This window comes from Thermobia domestica, chromosome 11 (assembly GCF_964235325.1).
Source record: "Thermobia domestica chromosome 11, izTheDome1.hap1.1, whole genome shotgun sequence".
NCBI classification, from domain to species: domain Eukaryota; kingdom Metazoa; phylum Arthropoda; class Insecta; order Zygentoma; family Lepismatidae; genus Thermobia; species Thermobia domestica.
This window is the reverse complement of record NC_137464.1, coordinates 169,186,998-169,203,384: the sequence shown is the minus strand read 5'-3', so window position 1 is coordinate 169,203,384 and position 16,387 is coordinate 169,186,998. Positions and strand designations below refer to the sequence as shown.

The 16,387-nt window shown below is 34.5% G+C and overlaps 1 protein-coding gene across 2 annotated transcripts in view; it reads right to left on the bottom strand.

The window, feature by feature from the left end:
• Positions 1 to 16,387, bottom strand: part of LOC145664548 (baculoviral IAP repeat-containing protein 5-like) — a 66,330-nt gene that overhangs the window by 33,826 nt on the left and 16,117 nt on the right. For both annotated transcript variants that reach the window (XM_081731313.1, XM_081731311.1), the window contains exons 3-4: positions 9,734 to 9,843; positions 8,806 to 8,923 (exon numbers count right to left, since the gene is read on the bottom strand). In XM_081731313.1, coding sequence (XP_081587439.1) covers positions 8,806 to 8,923; positions 9,734 to 9,843 — 228 coding nt within the window. The remainder of the gene's footprint in view (positions 1 to 8,805; positions 8,924 to 9,733; positions 9,844 to 16,387) is intronic.

Here is a 16,387-nt window from a genome sequence, read left to right as displayed (position 1 = left end):
ACAATTATGAGTCATCTATTCTTCCCGGCCATCTATCCAGGCATGCCATGGGATAGCAAATATCTGCATTTCTTTTTTGAAACTTTTTTTTTTTTTTTATTAAGACAGTGATTTGACAGAAGAAATAAAATAGTAAACATTGCTCTCTTTATGAGCATAGTTTCTTGTGTAACACCTTCAGAAAGGAAGATTACTAGCAGTATGTGCGTCATTGTTACGAGAAATCAAACAACAACAACAGATACAATATACTACTTAACAGTGTATTTTTTTTTATCTTCTAATATAAATAAAATAGAGTATGTGTGTGTTTGTCTGTCTGTATGCGGTCTGGAGATCACACGAGTTGACCGAGAGTTACCAAATTTTGGTCACGGGTCCTTTGGTCAAGGCCCCACACAAAGACGAAGCGTTTTTTCAAAATTCGAACCAGGGGGTCTCAGGGGTGAGGGCATTTACCAGGACATGTTAAAGTGACCAATATTAGTGTCGAATTCATAGTTTTCGCGGTCGCTGAGATCAATGGTGAAATTCTTAACGCATTAACTTCCAAATTCACCCCATTCGGCTGCGGGCTGGGGTTCACCGGGGAGGGGGAGAGATACCGAGACATATAAAAATAATCCAAAATCACCGATATTAGTGTCAAATCCATAATTTTCGCTGTCACTGAGATCAATGGTGATACTCCCACAGGGGTTGACTTCCAAATACAGCCCCCATCGACTGAGGGCAAGAGGCGTTTTTTCTTCCAAAATTCGAACCAGGGGGTCTCAGAGGGCGTGTACCGGAATATGTAAAACTAGTAGAAAATGACCGATATTTTTAACGTTGTTTAAAGCGTTTTTCACAGTCCTTTGCACCTTTCAAAAACAAACCGCGTTACTTGATGTTGTATCACTGCGCGCACGACTATTTGCTGATTGGTGAAGAGGAAATTGTTTTGTCTGTTTCCCGCAATATTTCTGCTGCAGCACGTGCATGAATTTCTGCGCGATGTGCATTACTCGTCTCACTCTCACACCATTGCCATGATATAAGGCAAAATACTCAATACTATATAATCCCCTCTCCTTTAAGAGCAACTGAACATTGTTATTTTTCTCCAAACTGTAATTATAAATGAAATTACAATGAGTTATGTCAAATTATCAACTGAACGATAAAGAGATAGCGCTGGTATGTAACAGCAAGCATATTTATCATAATGGGAGATTATTTCTTTTTCATCAATTACCTAAATCATTATGCATATCCATGAAAAACAGATGGTACTTTTTCCCCTTAAGTTCAATTTATTGATGTGCTTTTTTACATTGTATAGCATGCGAATGTACAAATACTAACTTCAGTACTACAAAGTAAGTAAATAAATATTCTATGAGAACATGACAATTAGCTATTATAGGTCTTAATTTTCTTCAAGTGAATTGAAGAACGTTGATATCGTTTGATAAAGTATTTGCTTTTCTTCTGCACTTACAGGTTTGCCTTGTTTATGTTTAACAGAATAACTCGGAGCAGCAGGTAACCTGCTAGCTTCCTTGGGCGACATCTTTAAATTGTGGCGCGCACTTCGTGTGTTTTGTCATTTGTTGTAACGGTTTTCTCTTACAAATTCGATTTTGGTTCAAGATTTCGATCCCATATAGATACATACTTTGAGTCGAAACCTAAATGCTCTTACTGTGCCTTAACAATACATTAATTACCATAATACATTGCATTTGTTGTGTACTATTTGCTCATGGAAGAATAAAATGTAATTAGTCTCATTTTCAATGTTGCTAACTCATAGTTATTTTTCAGTTTTTCACAAAGAATGGTTGTCAAACAGTTGTCATTTCATGAAAATGGGCTAAGAAAATGAAAAAGAGAAATCAAGTGAACTCGCTGTTCTTATTGATGATAATAAGTTCCTTATATTATTTCAGATCTTTGTTTGACCTTTCATTAGAGAGGAGGAAATAGTCATTAAAAAAAAGAGAGTGAGAGTGAGGAGGATAGAGAGAAATTAAAGAGGATAAAACCTGTTTTAGTGATTCATTACGAAGTAATATGAGGCTAATTTTATCAGTTATAATTTGTATATCGCGCTTTTAAAATGCGATCAGAATAAATGACCATTTAAAAGACCGAATATTCGGTGCCAGAAATGAAATAATGTACAAAGGAATCTTCAGCATTTAAGAATTTTTTATAATATTGGATCGGAATGTTCATAACTTTCGAGTCTTATTTTTTTCTGGCTGCAGTGAAATTAAAAGGAGGTACTATTGCATGTTAAATAATGTGTCTTTATTCCTATGTAGAATCTAAAAAGTTTCTTGGAATTTGTTGAATAATATGTCGCTAGAGTCTTCATACTCTCATGACTGATATTAGTTTATGGCGTAACTTTTCTGTTAGATATCAAATGAAAGGAAAAGTCACAAGGATTCAAAATATATTTTATAGGTATTTTATTACATATAACAAAGGAAATAAAATAATAAATTCTCTATTCAATAAATAAGTAAACTCAGCAGTTTTCAAGTTCTTGAAGAATGAACAATTGCTTGTTCCAAACACTCGCTCGCCTATAATGGAAACGTACAAGGAGCTCAATTTTGAAATGAAATGAAACGAAATTTTTTGAGTTTTACGTCCCACGATTATGCAGGTTAGGCTAAAGGAGGCGGTGATGATGAAAACATGAATGAAATGTTGGAATGAAGAAAGTGGGAGGAAACTGAAGGATCCAGAGGAAACCCATGCACACGGTGTTTGTCTACCTCAAGGTTCACTTGGGGCGAACTGGGATCGAACCAGGAACCCCATGTGCCAGAGGTGAAAGCTCTACCACTGTGCCACCGCGGCCTCCCAAGAGCTCAATTTTGAATAGAAGTCGTGAGTACAACTGCACATGTTTCTAGACCTGATAATTAACTCCTTTGTGGCTATATGATCCGCGTACTCGTCGTCGGGCGCGAGACCCGCGTTCGATTTCCGGAGGAAACTCATGTTTGTTCGGATCACTCGTTCGGCTGTAGGTCCAAATCTTATAGAACCTTGTTGTTGAAGGGGACGATAAACTTTAATCAATCCATCCAACCATAGATCTGCTAGTAGGAACACTCAGTCATCACGTAATAGTGGCTCTGAATTCTAACATTTTAGATAGATTCTCAGCTAGAGGAAACTTTAGGAGTGGGTATAGTAAGTTTTAGTTGTAATTTACACTGGTAGAAGAAATTCAACTTTTTGCTCTTCTTCCTCCTGATGCGTGTCTGCGTTTACATAGTAGTTCAAAGATTCAGGAGAGCAGTGCGTACGCCACTGCAAACGAGAGAAAATGGTTCCTGATTCTCTTATCAAAGCCCATGCCATTTTATTTTTAATCTCATTGTTTTTCCCCCTTCAGTTTGTTTATTCATTTCTTAGCACAAATTTGCATATAACATTTTTTTGTTTAATTAGTTGGCAACATTTCTGCACTGCAGTCTGCATTGTTTACAAGGGGTGCAAAGCTTCGTGAAAATCAGATTAGTTTGTTTACATAGATATTTTATCTGATCCATGAGAAGAATGGGTATTTCAGCTACTACATAATAAATAAATCAATAATCTATTCCAGCACAATAAAAACTATCAACTGAATAAGACTAGTAACGAATGGCGTCCTTTTTAACATCATAAAAAACAATTTATCTGGAAATCTACGCATAAGAATTTAAACATGTCATTTTGTTTAGCTCGATATGATCTATCGATTAGTACATTTCTTATCTTTGGACAATATTATAGTTAGACAAACATTGAAGTTTAAGAAGTAATAACAACTTTGGGCTATAACTCATTAACTATATTGTATACTTCCGTCTTGCTACTTACATAAAGGAAAGCTTTATTCTCGAAAACTACGCATGAGGAATTATACTCATTAATAAACATTTTGTTCAGCTTAATAAGATATATCTATTGGAATATGAATAATTTTCGGACATTTTTTCTTTTTCGTTACATGCAAATAATATTGTGGAATTCCTGTTTCAGCCCTGGTAGAAGTTACAACTAGTAAGGCTGCTACACATAATGCTGTTTATTTCTCCGAAGTTAAATGAAATAATATCACTTATAAAAATATGTGTTTATATAATTACATTCAAAGTCTCAAGTAGAAAAGAAAGACATATCAATGTAATTAATTATTTTATTTTACTAGAAATCAAATCAGATTACTAGCATACATTCCAAATATGAATACAAAATAACACATTTCCATTTTAATAACGGAAAACAAAGTTCTCGAGGGAAAGAAATATCAAATCGTGACATTTTGCCCCAAGAAATTCAACAAGTTACTACATTATCTGGAAGATATTCGTTTTTCATTCATTGTCGACAGCTAGGGCAGTTTCGTTTATCTCTTCTGGGCTTTTGTAAAATTCTAAAATGATTAAAAAATGGTGATTTGGCATACCTTAGTGAATCCTTACCGGCAACATTTTGTAGATAATTGGATGAACTACAAACAGAATTGCTACCCCCAAAGCACCCATAACTGAGGCATAGATGAACTTAGTAACTGATTACCTAAGACATTTCAAGGCAGAGTCAAGTTTTCTAAACTAATATGATAACCATCGGAGTAAAGGCACGAATTTAGAATATGTGAGTCAAAAAATAACAAGGCTCTCTATATACAGTTTAATTTGATCACTTTAGTTCAACCAGTTACGTTTATAAATACATTTATTTATTAATAGAGTAAAATAACAAAGTGAGTGAAACAAGTGGGACTTATAGTCAGTTACGCAAAATACCATTTAGTACTTATGAAAATATTTATATGGGTACTAAGCTAATTTCATTAAAGACTACTGGAACTAACAAAAGTATTCATATTCAAAAGCCAAACAAATAAGTTTCGTTTCACAGTGTGAAACTATGGTAGATTCCCAAACTATGCGAACTCAATACTCAAACTTGAAGCAGTACATCTGTAACTACTGGCTGCAACATAGTAGTAATACCAAAGATAGAACCTGTTCCTTTGTAACTGAATTCATATCTACAAGAAATTACTCCTTTACTGATTTTCTTTTATGACGACAAAGGTTGGAAACAGAAGTCGTTAGCTCAACCACTTGTGGTTTGAATGTAAGCTTAAGGAATAAGATAGAATCTACTCTTGGTACGTTGAATCGATTGCAAAAAACCGCTTCTCAATTTCTCATGCCGTTTTTGCTCTATGGAAGCAGTACGTAGCAGTAAATTTTAATCACTTCCGGTTTTATTAGTGTGTTGCGGGTTGTAGTGATATGTTTTCTTGAAATCGTAAACTGATTGCAGAAAACCGTTTATCGTTATCTATTACCACTTTTGTTCTATGGCGATAATGTTGAAACCGGAAATGGTTCATAGAAACCCCTTCCGGTTTGAATAGAGGGTTAATTGAAGAGATGAAACCTATTCTTGGGAAGCCAAAATGATTGCAAACAAACCGCATTTCGTTATTCCTTACCGTTTTCGTTCTGTGGACATCAGCATTGAAACCGGACGTAATATTAAAAATCAACTATTTCCAGTCTTCGTAGTGCTGCGGGTTGTGATTCTGTTCTCTTGAGACCTTGAATCGATTGCAGACAAACGTTTGTCGCTATCTACAGGTATTATCACTTTTGTTCTATGGCAATAAGTGCCAAAACCGGAAATGGTTAATTCAGGCCTCCCAGCAGGACATTCAAAAAATATAGGACAGTTTGGTTTATATATTATGCTTTGACTGAAGCACAGAAAAAAAAAAAAAAAAAAAAACTATATAAATAACTTGTAAGAAAAGGCCACCTTTTACCCCAATGGGCAACTGGTAACAAGATTTAGATTAATACAGAATAAGAGTATATATATACCCTTTTACGCTTTAAACCTGCTGTATTAGTTTGAAGAAAAAAAAAAAAAAAAAGAAGAAAGAAACTGATTGAAATAAATGACTTGATTTACTGATTAGAAGAAAAATTCTTGAGGTCCGAGTTGCCCATGCCTTTCTCTGGATCCACCATTATTATACTTACACATTTTTACTTTTACATTTTAAACGTGCAATAATGACCTGTAAAACACTAGTACACATGTTAATTTTGCGACACCTTTGTTATGGCATTTTAAAATCTTTTGTTTCCAGCCTCAATCAAGGCTTGTGCAGCTGACACGTCATCCATGAACCGATGCTTTATTGCTTTCTGAAGCCGAAGGTTTCCCTCTGAAACTAATTTTTCAGCTTCACGAACTTTAACACACATGTTTTCCTCTATTCCTTCTTTGGCACTCACTTTTGTTTCTTCTGGTGTGATCTTATGCTCACTTTCTTTCTATTCTGTATTTTTTTCTCTCCATATCTTCACGATACTTCTTATGTGCTTCTTTGTAATACATTAACATTTCTTTACTAATATTAACTTCATTTACATTTTCATCCACTGCGTCTTTAATCATTTGTAGTCCACTGATGGTTTCTTCATTCAATCCTTGTCTCTCCGATGGCATCATGTTCTTATTTATCGAGAAACCACGTTCAACAGACAACTAACTGCCTGTGTGAAAGTGTTAATACTGCTTTCACAAGTTTAGTAATTGCTTGTTACTTTGGTTTCCTTGTATTATTTTCCAACAGCATTATTTTGTTCCGATACACGTCAACACTACAATCAACAGAAAAGTCATCGTGTATACTCTGATCACTCATGTAAATTCACTACTCGTCTACAGCTTTGTAAATTTCCTGACTGGTCAACATCTAAGGAACGCAAGACGCAAATCGTTTCAAAGATGACAATATCATATATATTGCTCTTCCTTTGTGTGTCTAACAGCAGGATGCAAAAGCTAGGTATGTTTCAAAATCCGGTTGTTTAGCGGCAGCCTTTGTTGAAGGTAATTCATTGTTGTTATGAAGATTTTCTTCGCATTTAATGTGAGTAACCGTTGTTGCACTTTATCGACTTCTTTCAATGCTAACCATGCGCCTTCACCGACATCAATTTTGTTATCTGGCAGTAGATATTTTCTTCTTTCACTTTTTTATTCGGATCAGATCCAGTTTTTTCATTGTACAGATCAAATACTAGAAATCTTGCCATTATTCTTTGAAGTAGCTCATCTAATTCATCACGCAAAATGTGGATAAGTAGTTCCTGTTTTTGCATAATCATACGGAATTTATCAAAGTGCTCACACTAATAAGAAAATGTACGTATGCAAATATAACAGGAGAATCTCAAGTTCTGACGGATTCTCTTGTAACGTTCTAACTGTAATGGAATTTGATTTTGCTTGTGAAGAAAATTAAAGAAATATTCTGTCAGTGCTGGCCACAGAGAGAGAATTCAAGAGCAACCAGGATTTTCACCATTTTCTGTTTTCCAGGGCGTTTCTACGACACACTTTTATTTCCAAGTTTTCCAGAACGCGTCAGAATCCTGCATATTATGTACAGCAATACTGGAAGGCACTGAAGTTGATGAATACCAACACACTTCAATGCTTAGTCAAAATACACACTGCTGAAAGAAAATGCTAACACAGCTTGCCTTATAAGAAGCTGGAGCATGGCAAGGTTCCTCAGCTAAGCTTCATTGGGGAAGAATAAGCACATACGAAACAAAGAAAAAAAGAGTGGAAATGGGAGGATAGAAAAAATCAAATAAAAAAATAATAGTGAGGATTAGTGACCAATCTCCCGGAAAAAATGCTAAATTAATATATAGCAATTTAAATCATCACTGGAACTGCTCCTGGCTTGTATTTTTAATGATTCAATTACTAAAAAATATAGGAAATATAGGACAAGATTAAAATATAGGACATATATGCACAAATTTCCAAAATATAGGAAAATAGGACAGCCAGGAGCCCTGTTAATTTGAATCACTTCCGGTTTGAATAGAGGGAACGGAACTTACTCCTGGCAAGCTGAAACGATTGCCAGAAACAGCATCTCGGTACTTCTTACCGTTTTAGCTATATTGAAATCGGAACTAATTGAAAATTTGAAACAGTTCCGCTTTTGGCAATGTTGTGGATCGTCGTGTTATGTTGTCTTGAGACGCTGATTCACTTCCAAATAATTATTTTTCGTTATTTGTTGCCGTTTTCGTTCTATGGTAGTAAATGTAGAAACCGGAAATGATTAATTTGAACCACTTCCATTTTGAATACAAAATTAATGGAGGGGACTAAACCTATTCCTGGGAAGCTGAATTGATTGCAAAAACCGCATTTCGATATCTCTTATCGTTTTTGCTTAATAGGAATAATTATTGAAATCAGAAGGGGAAGAAAATTTCAACCACTTCCGGTCTTCGTAGACTCTTACGGGTTGTGATTATTTCTCTTGAGACCTTGAACCGTTTGTCGCTACCTATTACCATTTTTGTTCTATGGTGATAAAGGTTGAAACCGGAAATTGAATTGAATTACTTTCGGTCTGAATGAAGCTTTAACAGAGAAGTTGGAACCTACTCTTAGGACGCTGAACCAATTTAAAAAAAAAAAAAAAAAAAAAAAAAAAAAAAAAAAAAAAAAAAAAAAACCTAGATATATCTTACTGTTTTTGCTGATACATGTCGATAAGACAGACGGATAAAACCATTCTATAAGACTTCCGACACTTATGCATAGTTTGGAAGACTACTAAGGAGATATAGTTCCACAAAGAAGGTTAGGTTTCTGAAAGGATTTCTTTTAGCACACTAACTTTTGCCTAAACGACCAACAGATTTATTTTATAACGGAAAAGTAAATAATGAGAATCTACCGACATACCAGATAATTTTGCCTTCTCTCCAAATCCATTTGAAAAGCTTCTTCCACTGTCATTTCTTCTCCTCTCTTATGTGTGGAAATGTATGAACAATACGGAGCATGCTTCACGTGTTCAGTCCTGCAATAACAAATATTAAACCCATTTAGAATGATTACAACGTAATACTTGTCAACATGAATGGTTTCACGGACTTTTTTTCATTATTTAAAAAGTCTTCATATTATTACGCTCTGCCCGGCTTCTGAGATATATCCTAGTTGTTTCATAATCATAATTAACCTTGTACCTCAAAGTGTATATTTCGAAGGAGATTTGGCTGCAAGAGGAGGTAAGTTTTAGAAACATAGACTTACACTATCTAATCTTTTACAATCCATCAAACGGAAAAAAAATTAAATAAATAAAATTAAATGCAGTCATTAGTCCATTTCTAAAATATCAAGACATTATGTAACCAGTTATAACAAATACGATTTCTCCGCAGCTGCTAAGCTTTTGCCACCATCACGAATAAAGAGTGAAGATGTGTACTTCAATGAAGAATATGGTTAAAAAATGGTAGAACAATCCTTTTATTCATAATAATTTTGAAAACATCGATCAACATAGGCAAAAGAAAACAAAGTTAAAACCGCTTTGTAATGACTACTATTATAATAGTAATAAAATTTAAAAAGTCTGCTCCGAGAACAATTTTTATCGTCTAGTACTTCAAAATGTTCTTTTTCCTTTCCTCCTTTCTTTTGTGAGATTTAATTTCTTTTCTTTTCTGATACTTAAGAATTAGTCAAATGTTGGTTGTATACCAAAGAAAATAATAATAATAATAATAATAATAATAATAATAATAATAATAATAATAATAATAATAATAATAATAATAATAAATACTGTTAAGAGAATTTAAACCATTTCAAAAGTACTAACCATGGATCATCCTCCGGCTCCCATCCATCAAGTTCCTTCAGACATACAAAGCACTTTGCCAAATCTGGTTCTCGGTCTGACCCGCAGAAAAAGAAACCAGCTTCTGCCATCTGTAAATGAATAACAGAATCATTATGTTATTCTAGAGAACAAGAAATAAGAAATGAACAAAATGGACTTTCATCTTCCAGCTGATCAAATTTTCAGCATTTTGAATACTTCGTGTTTTATTAATATATATATATCGGGTGTATCAGAAATCCGGGGCCCCCTACTCCATTTTGAGTAAAGATGAAAAATTGGAAAGAGAGGAAAGTTGTTGGAAATACGTGGTTTAAAATCTAAAATGGTAGAATCTCAATCGCACCAACCGTTCGGACTCCACATTTGTAAGGCTGTTGAATGCTTTGGGCTTCACACACTGTTTAAATGAAAAAGCAACATTGCCAGTTAAGCAGGATTTTAGCTTGGGCCCTCACCATACCAACAATACAGAACTGTTGGGAAATGGATTTGGGGTATTCTAGATTTCCTCACACAACAGTGTGTACATTCACTTTGTCACTTTTGCATGCCCTTACGTTCTGTTCGAACATTCTGCTGAACTTGAAACGTTACTTTTTCACTTAATATTGGGCAACTTACCAGTGTGGAGTTCAAATGGCTGGTGCGATTGGAAAATGTAGATTGGAAGCATCTATTTCCAACCGTTCCTCTATATCCATTTTTTCGTATCTCTCTTAATACCAGAGTTGACCTATGGCCCCGAACTTTTCATCAGGATTGTTAGAATTTTCTCCAGTCCAAAATTCCCCAGTGGTATTTTTTGGGGGTAAAACCAACATAAAAAACACATCCCCCTCCTCAAAAAATCTCCAAAAATATACTCGAAAACTTGAATTGAACTTTTAACCTTACTGTGATTATAACTATTTTCTTCAATCGTGTTTCTTAGTACATGCCTATTTTCAGAATTCGCTCAAAATATACATTTATCATTAGAACCGAATACCATTGAAAAAATTTCTTTTTGGGACTCAAATCACGCATAGCGAATTTTGTTTGCGCTCGATCACATAGTATTTAACTGTAATCTATTATATAGAAATGGAAAGGGGGGGGGGGGCGGAGGCGAACAATTAAGCCGTTTGGAATGAATTTGTAGATGTAGTTATCATGTAACATGCACTGGGTTTTTAATCATTTTACTTCGATTAAAATGTGTATTCTATGATAAGAGGGAGGAGATGAAGGGTAAAAATATATGCGAGATTAAGATTAAGAGTCACAAACATAGTCATTTTCAATTTTATAATATAGATAGAATACCCACCTCTTGGTTACTGTGCAAAATTATCTACTTCCTTCTTTCTAGAAATCTAAATATAGGCGAATGTCAATGGTGTAAAATGTGTACCTCGAAACATGGATGAGGCTTACGTATTCCTTTTTGTGATAATTTTTTCTTTTCTTTCTTTTTCTTAAAAAATTAAGTTTAGTTCAATGTCTCACGATTATGCACCAATGTTAAGGGAGACTCATGTTGAAGAGGATGATAACGGTGGCATGACGAAAGTGAGAAGAAACTGTAAAATACCAAGAAAACCCATGAATATGATGTTTGTCAACCATAAAGCCAACCTGGCGGGAGATGGGATCGAACCAGGAACCCGTACCAAAGGTGAACCACCACAGCCCTACAAGGGAATTCCGTAGTTTCATGTGGACAATAGAACATGAATGCTTAAATGATATTTCAAGTACATATATGACTTTATATATACTTAGAAAATTTATAAAACCCAATTTTGCCCAATAAAACCCTTAGGGCTGGGTTTTTCACAACCCTGTTTCGCCTAACGTGTTTTGAAGGAAACTAAAGGAATCTTCAGCGTGGCTGGTCCAGGAATTCGAATCTTGAATGTATGTTCTTTCTATCCTATAGTATATAAAAGTGCCCACCTCTTTGTTATTCCAGAAAATTATAGACTTTCTTCTTTCCAAATATCGAAATATAAACTAATATTAATGGCACAAAGTAAGTTCCAAGAAACGCGGATGGGGAGTCACGAAATCCCTTTGTGAGACAAGGGATACTATTATTTCAACTTGTAAAACAGAACATGAATGCTTAAGTGCTGTAAGAATGCGGCTTTAAATATAGACTTATATACAAAATTTAATAAAATCCAATTTTGAACAAAACCCAATGGGCTATTTCTTTCCCCTCTGAGTTTTTCACAATCCTGGCTTAGATTCGTTTAAATGTTTGGGTAATTCGGAAACTTCTGGTTCCTCATTCATCAAGTAACTGATGTTATTTTATTCTAGTTTATATATATATATATATATATTCACCATACATGTCACAACTTGCTTCGTACAATGCCCGAAGCACTGTTTCATACATCAATTACCTTTTAAGAATGTTAAATACTTTTCTAGATTTTAGGAGGCTTGAAAGCCGTATCTCTGAAGCTCACATAAGGAAAACTGAGCAAAATATTACGAATAATAAAAAAAACATACAACTTAAGGTGATTTTTTCATCACTTTTTTTTTTTATCTACTGGCTCTACATAATGATTCCTTGAATTGATTATGCAATTTTGTATTATACATGGATGATAACCATATAATTCTTTAAGAATTTACTTTTCTTATTACGACTGTTTACTTCAGCAACTTATGTGCCCTCCTAAGAAATCCTTGCTCATTTGTGAAAGTGTTGACTCAAAAGTGTATATATGGACTATATGAAACAGGTATAGTAATTATTTTTGTGATCACGGTGAAAGAACAGAAAAGAGCAGCTTATTTTACAAAGTTTATACACAAAGTCAATTAAATTTGTTACTTTTACTTTTACAAGAACAAAAGGAAGCCACGTGTTCAATAAAATGATAAGCCAGCTCGCCGATTAACTAGCAACTTACCAGAGTTGCTGAATATTTTGTATTATTCCTATCCAACTGTCCCATATTCCCATCAACCCATATAATACAATTAAAAAAACCTCTAAATAACGAACACTGGTGGAACATGATTATTTACCCGTAAATGAGGAGTGTTGTAACAGAGAGGTTATACAAATTTAGATCTCTCATAGCGCATGTGGTGATTGTATATGCAGTATACAATATACATTAATTATAGATGTAAATATAGGTTAATATCGAAATACTATACTCAATTTTCGAATTACTGGAGAAATGAGGGGAAGTTTTCCATCTATAAAGCAACAAAAGTATTGCTGGAGGGGTGGGGACAGTGTTTCGTATGGACATGTACTGGAAAATATAATGCTTGTGTGATAATTTTCTTCTCAAATATAAGTCATACTCTATACATAGTCTCTTAATTCGTTTACTGACTGTAATAAAAATAATCTAATAAGAACATGCATCATTAGTACTAAATATTCAAAATGCAGACAGAATTAACCAATCATCACGATTTATTACTTTCTTAAGGAAAGGTATGGCGTGTAAATTCTTTGAATACTGGTTTCTAATCGAAATTTCGCTTGTAACTGTTGGATCAGCTGAAGGTGTTAAGTTTATTTTCAAATTTCAGACAGTATTTTCTGTGCTAAACACGTACGAGCTGAGAGTAATTTCTGTCCATTACAAACACATTACTTGGACTTCGGGATAAGAGATTGTCCGTGTCCGTAAAAGGAGGGGTTCTTTCCCACAATAACACACATATTTTTGCCGGGACAAAAAATGTCTGTATGTATTAAGGAGATGTCCATTAACGGAGATTTCACTTACGTGTCCTGTATGAAGTGTTTTTAGATTTTTTTGTCTACCCCTATATATATATATATATATATATATATATATATATATATATATATATATATATAGTATATAAATATCATGACCGTATGCTGAACGTTTCAAAACAAATTTGTAATAATTTTGTAAAACTTTTCAATAAACCTATGTACGCCTCGAAGTAAAATTACACAAAACTCCATCTTAAAAAAAAATTAAACTTCTTAGACAGAAAACAGGTTAAAACAGTGTAGCAATTCGAAATCGAGATAGATTTTTTCTCTCTCAACATGTGGCGCAGCTGTGCTGCAAACAAAAGAGGAATGTTTCATGAATGATTGATACCAAGTGCATTGATCTTCAACCGACAATTACGTATGTGGGTCTGGTGAGTGTAAATAACGTTGAGTCGTGAGTTCAACATGGAACAAAGAGCGAACATCAAATTTTGTGCGCGGCTCGGTAAGACCGCTACAGAATCTTATCAAATGTTGCAAGAAGTGTATGAGGCCACTTGTTCATCCGAACGCGTGTATTTGCATGGTACAGGCATTTCAGGAAGGGGCGGGAGTCAATTGAAGACGACGAACATCTGGGTGTAGCAAGGCAGTGAGAGCACAGGAATTGGTGAAGAAAGTGAGGACACTGATCACGGAAGACCGAAATGCGACACTGCGAATCCCTGCTGAGGAGCTGCATATGAATACAGAAACTGCGCCACAAACAATAATCTAATATCTCAATATGAGAAAGGTGTATCATTCCTTAACAAATGGTCAACAAAGGGACAGGGTTGACCACTACAAAGAACTGACTGCTACCCCTAATAGGGACCCTAGCTTCCTCGTGAATATTAATACTCATAACTGGGGATGAAACAAGTTTTTTAATACGACTTGTCGACGAAACGTCAGAGTGAAAGTCTCCTAACTCTGAGTTGCTGCAACGTATTACACATATGAGACCCGAGTATCGGGCTGATGATATTCAGTGTCATCTTGTTTCATCACAATGCCCCAGGTTATAAGGTAGTGATTGTGTAAGACTTTTTGTCCCAAAAGAAGATCTGTGTGTTCCCTTACTTTGCCTATTCACCAGATCTGATTGCTACTTCTGCTTCACCAGATCTTCGTGCAGTCTCCATTCAAATGTTCATACTTTGATGACGGACGACTATCAAGAGGGCTACGACAAAGGTTTAAAACAGCATTCCACAAAAGGAATTCCAGCAATCCTTCTACGCATTGACGGTCAGAGTGCAACAATATATAGATTTAAGAGGGTCATACTTTGAATGATAAACGATAAAAAAATTTCGAGTGAAATTTCTATGTTCATTCTCCTTTTTTCTACTGCTCCAATCTAGATTTCAAGTTGCCGCACTGTTTATTTCCTTTCCGTTCTCTTAGATGTTGAATTTCAGAAATGTCTATTTTATCCATAATCTGGAGTCTGAGGAAAACTTTTGTAAGAAACTTCACTTACCTACACCCAACTATTTTGGATATCTAGTGAACAGTGAAAAATAAACCAAGCTTACCCCCCCCCCCCCAGCTTTATATAAATTCTGTTCTACCACAGCCAAAAATTCAATGAGCAAATCTGTTCGAAATTTTAAGTTGTATGCCCACGAGTTCCAAAATCTGGTAGAAGTTGAGGGACAGTTTAATGTACCTTCTAACCCGTAGAAATATCATTTTCTAATACTCAGCCTCGACCTAGGGTCCAAGATGAATATTTATACAAAATCTCAAGTTTTTGTGTTTAAGAGGTCTTTAAATCTGGTAAAATTCGAAGAAACTATTGACGGTCAGCTTTTGCGCTGTAGGAGAGGTATTTTATAAAAACTTGATTTTCTCATTTTCAAAGTTCAGGGTATTTTATACAGGGGTGGACCAAGGCAAAATTTTCACCCGGGCAAAGTGCCTTTTTGGCGCCCCCCTAGTCCTAGCCTATATTTTACATTTTACATTTTATTACAGTGATTTTGATATTTTAAACCCATTTTTCAAAGAGAAAAATGAATATTCAAATACATGATATAGGTATATTTAGTACTTCAAAATATGCATACGGTATTAATTACATTGTTTTTTATTATTATTATGTATGTGCCGATATGTATAAAGAACAAGAATTTTAGGAATGATCCAAAAAATGGATCAAAAGATTGTGATCTTGGTCAATAATTAGTTTTTGGATCAGGGACCACAAGATTTTTCAACGGCCTCTAAATCGAGATTTCGTATTTCCTACGGAATAAGCACATCATACTGAATTAAGTGGTAGTTTGAGTTTGGCTACACCATATGTAGTTCTCCAGATATAAGACCTACAAGAAAATTTTCGATTGAAATATATTGGATCTTTTCATCCCAAAACAAGATCGAACATCATATATTAATACTACTAAGGGTGACATAATTACTGCTATATTGTAAATTGTTTTATTATATCAATAACATCAGGAGCCATTCTCCCATATATCCGACTATGTAACAATCTATTCTAAGGTGAAATACCAATAAATACATTTTACATATGCCGAACGTGTTTTACGCACAGCAATATAAACAACCCTTTTTATGTAGGTCTCAGTAGTTGAGGTCCATAGTATTCATAAAACCTATCTCATGTATTTGTACAAAAGCTGAACACACTTACAAGACTAAAGCTTAATAACAGGCTTAATCAAGTATTAAAAATTTTCAAACTTTCGTAAATTTGTTAAGTACGTAAATCATATCAGAATCAATTTATTGAACTTTATGAGAAAGCTTCCACATCTTTTTTTTCCCCTTAAAAACAGTACCTTAAAATCTAGAATAATTTACACAAATTGCTTTTCTAATTTTGCAACCTTTGGCCTCAG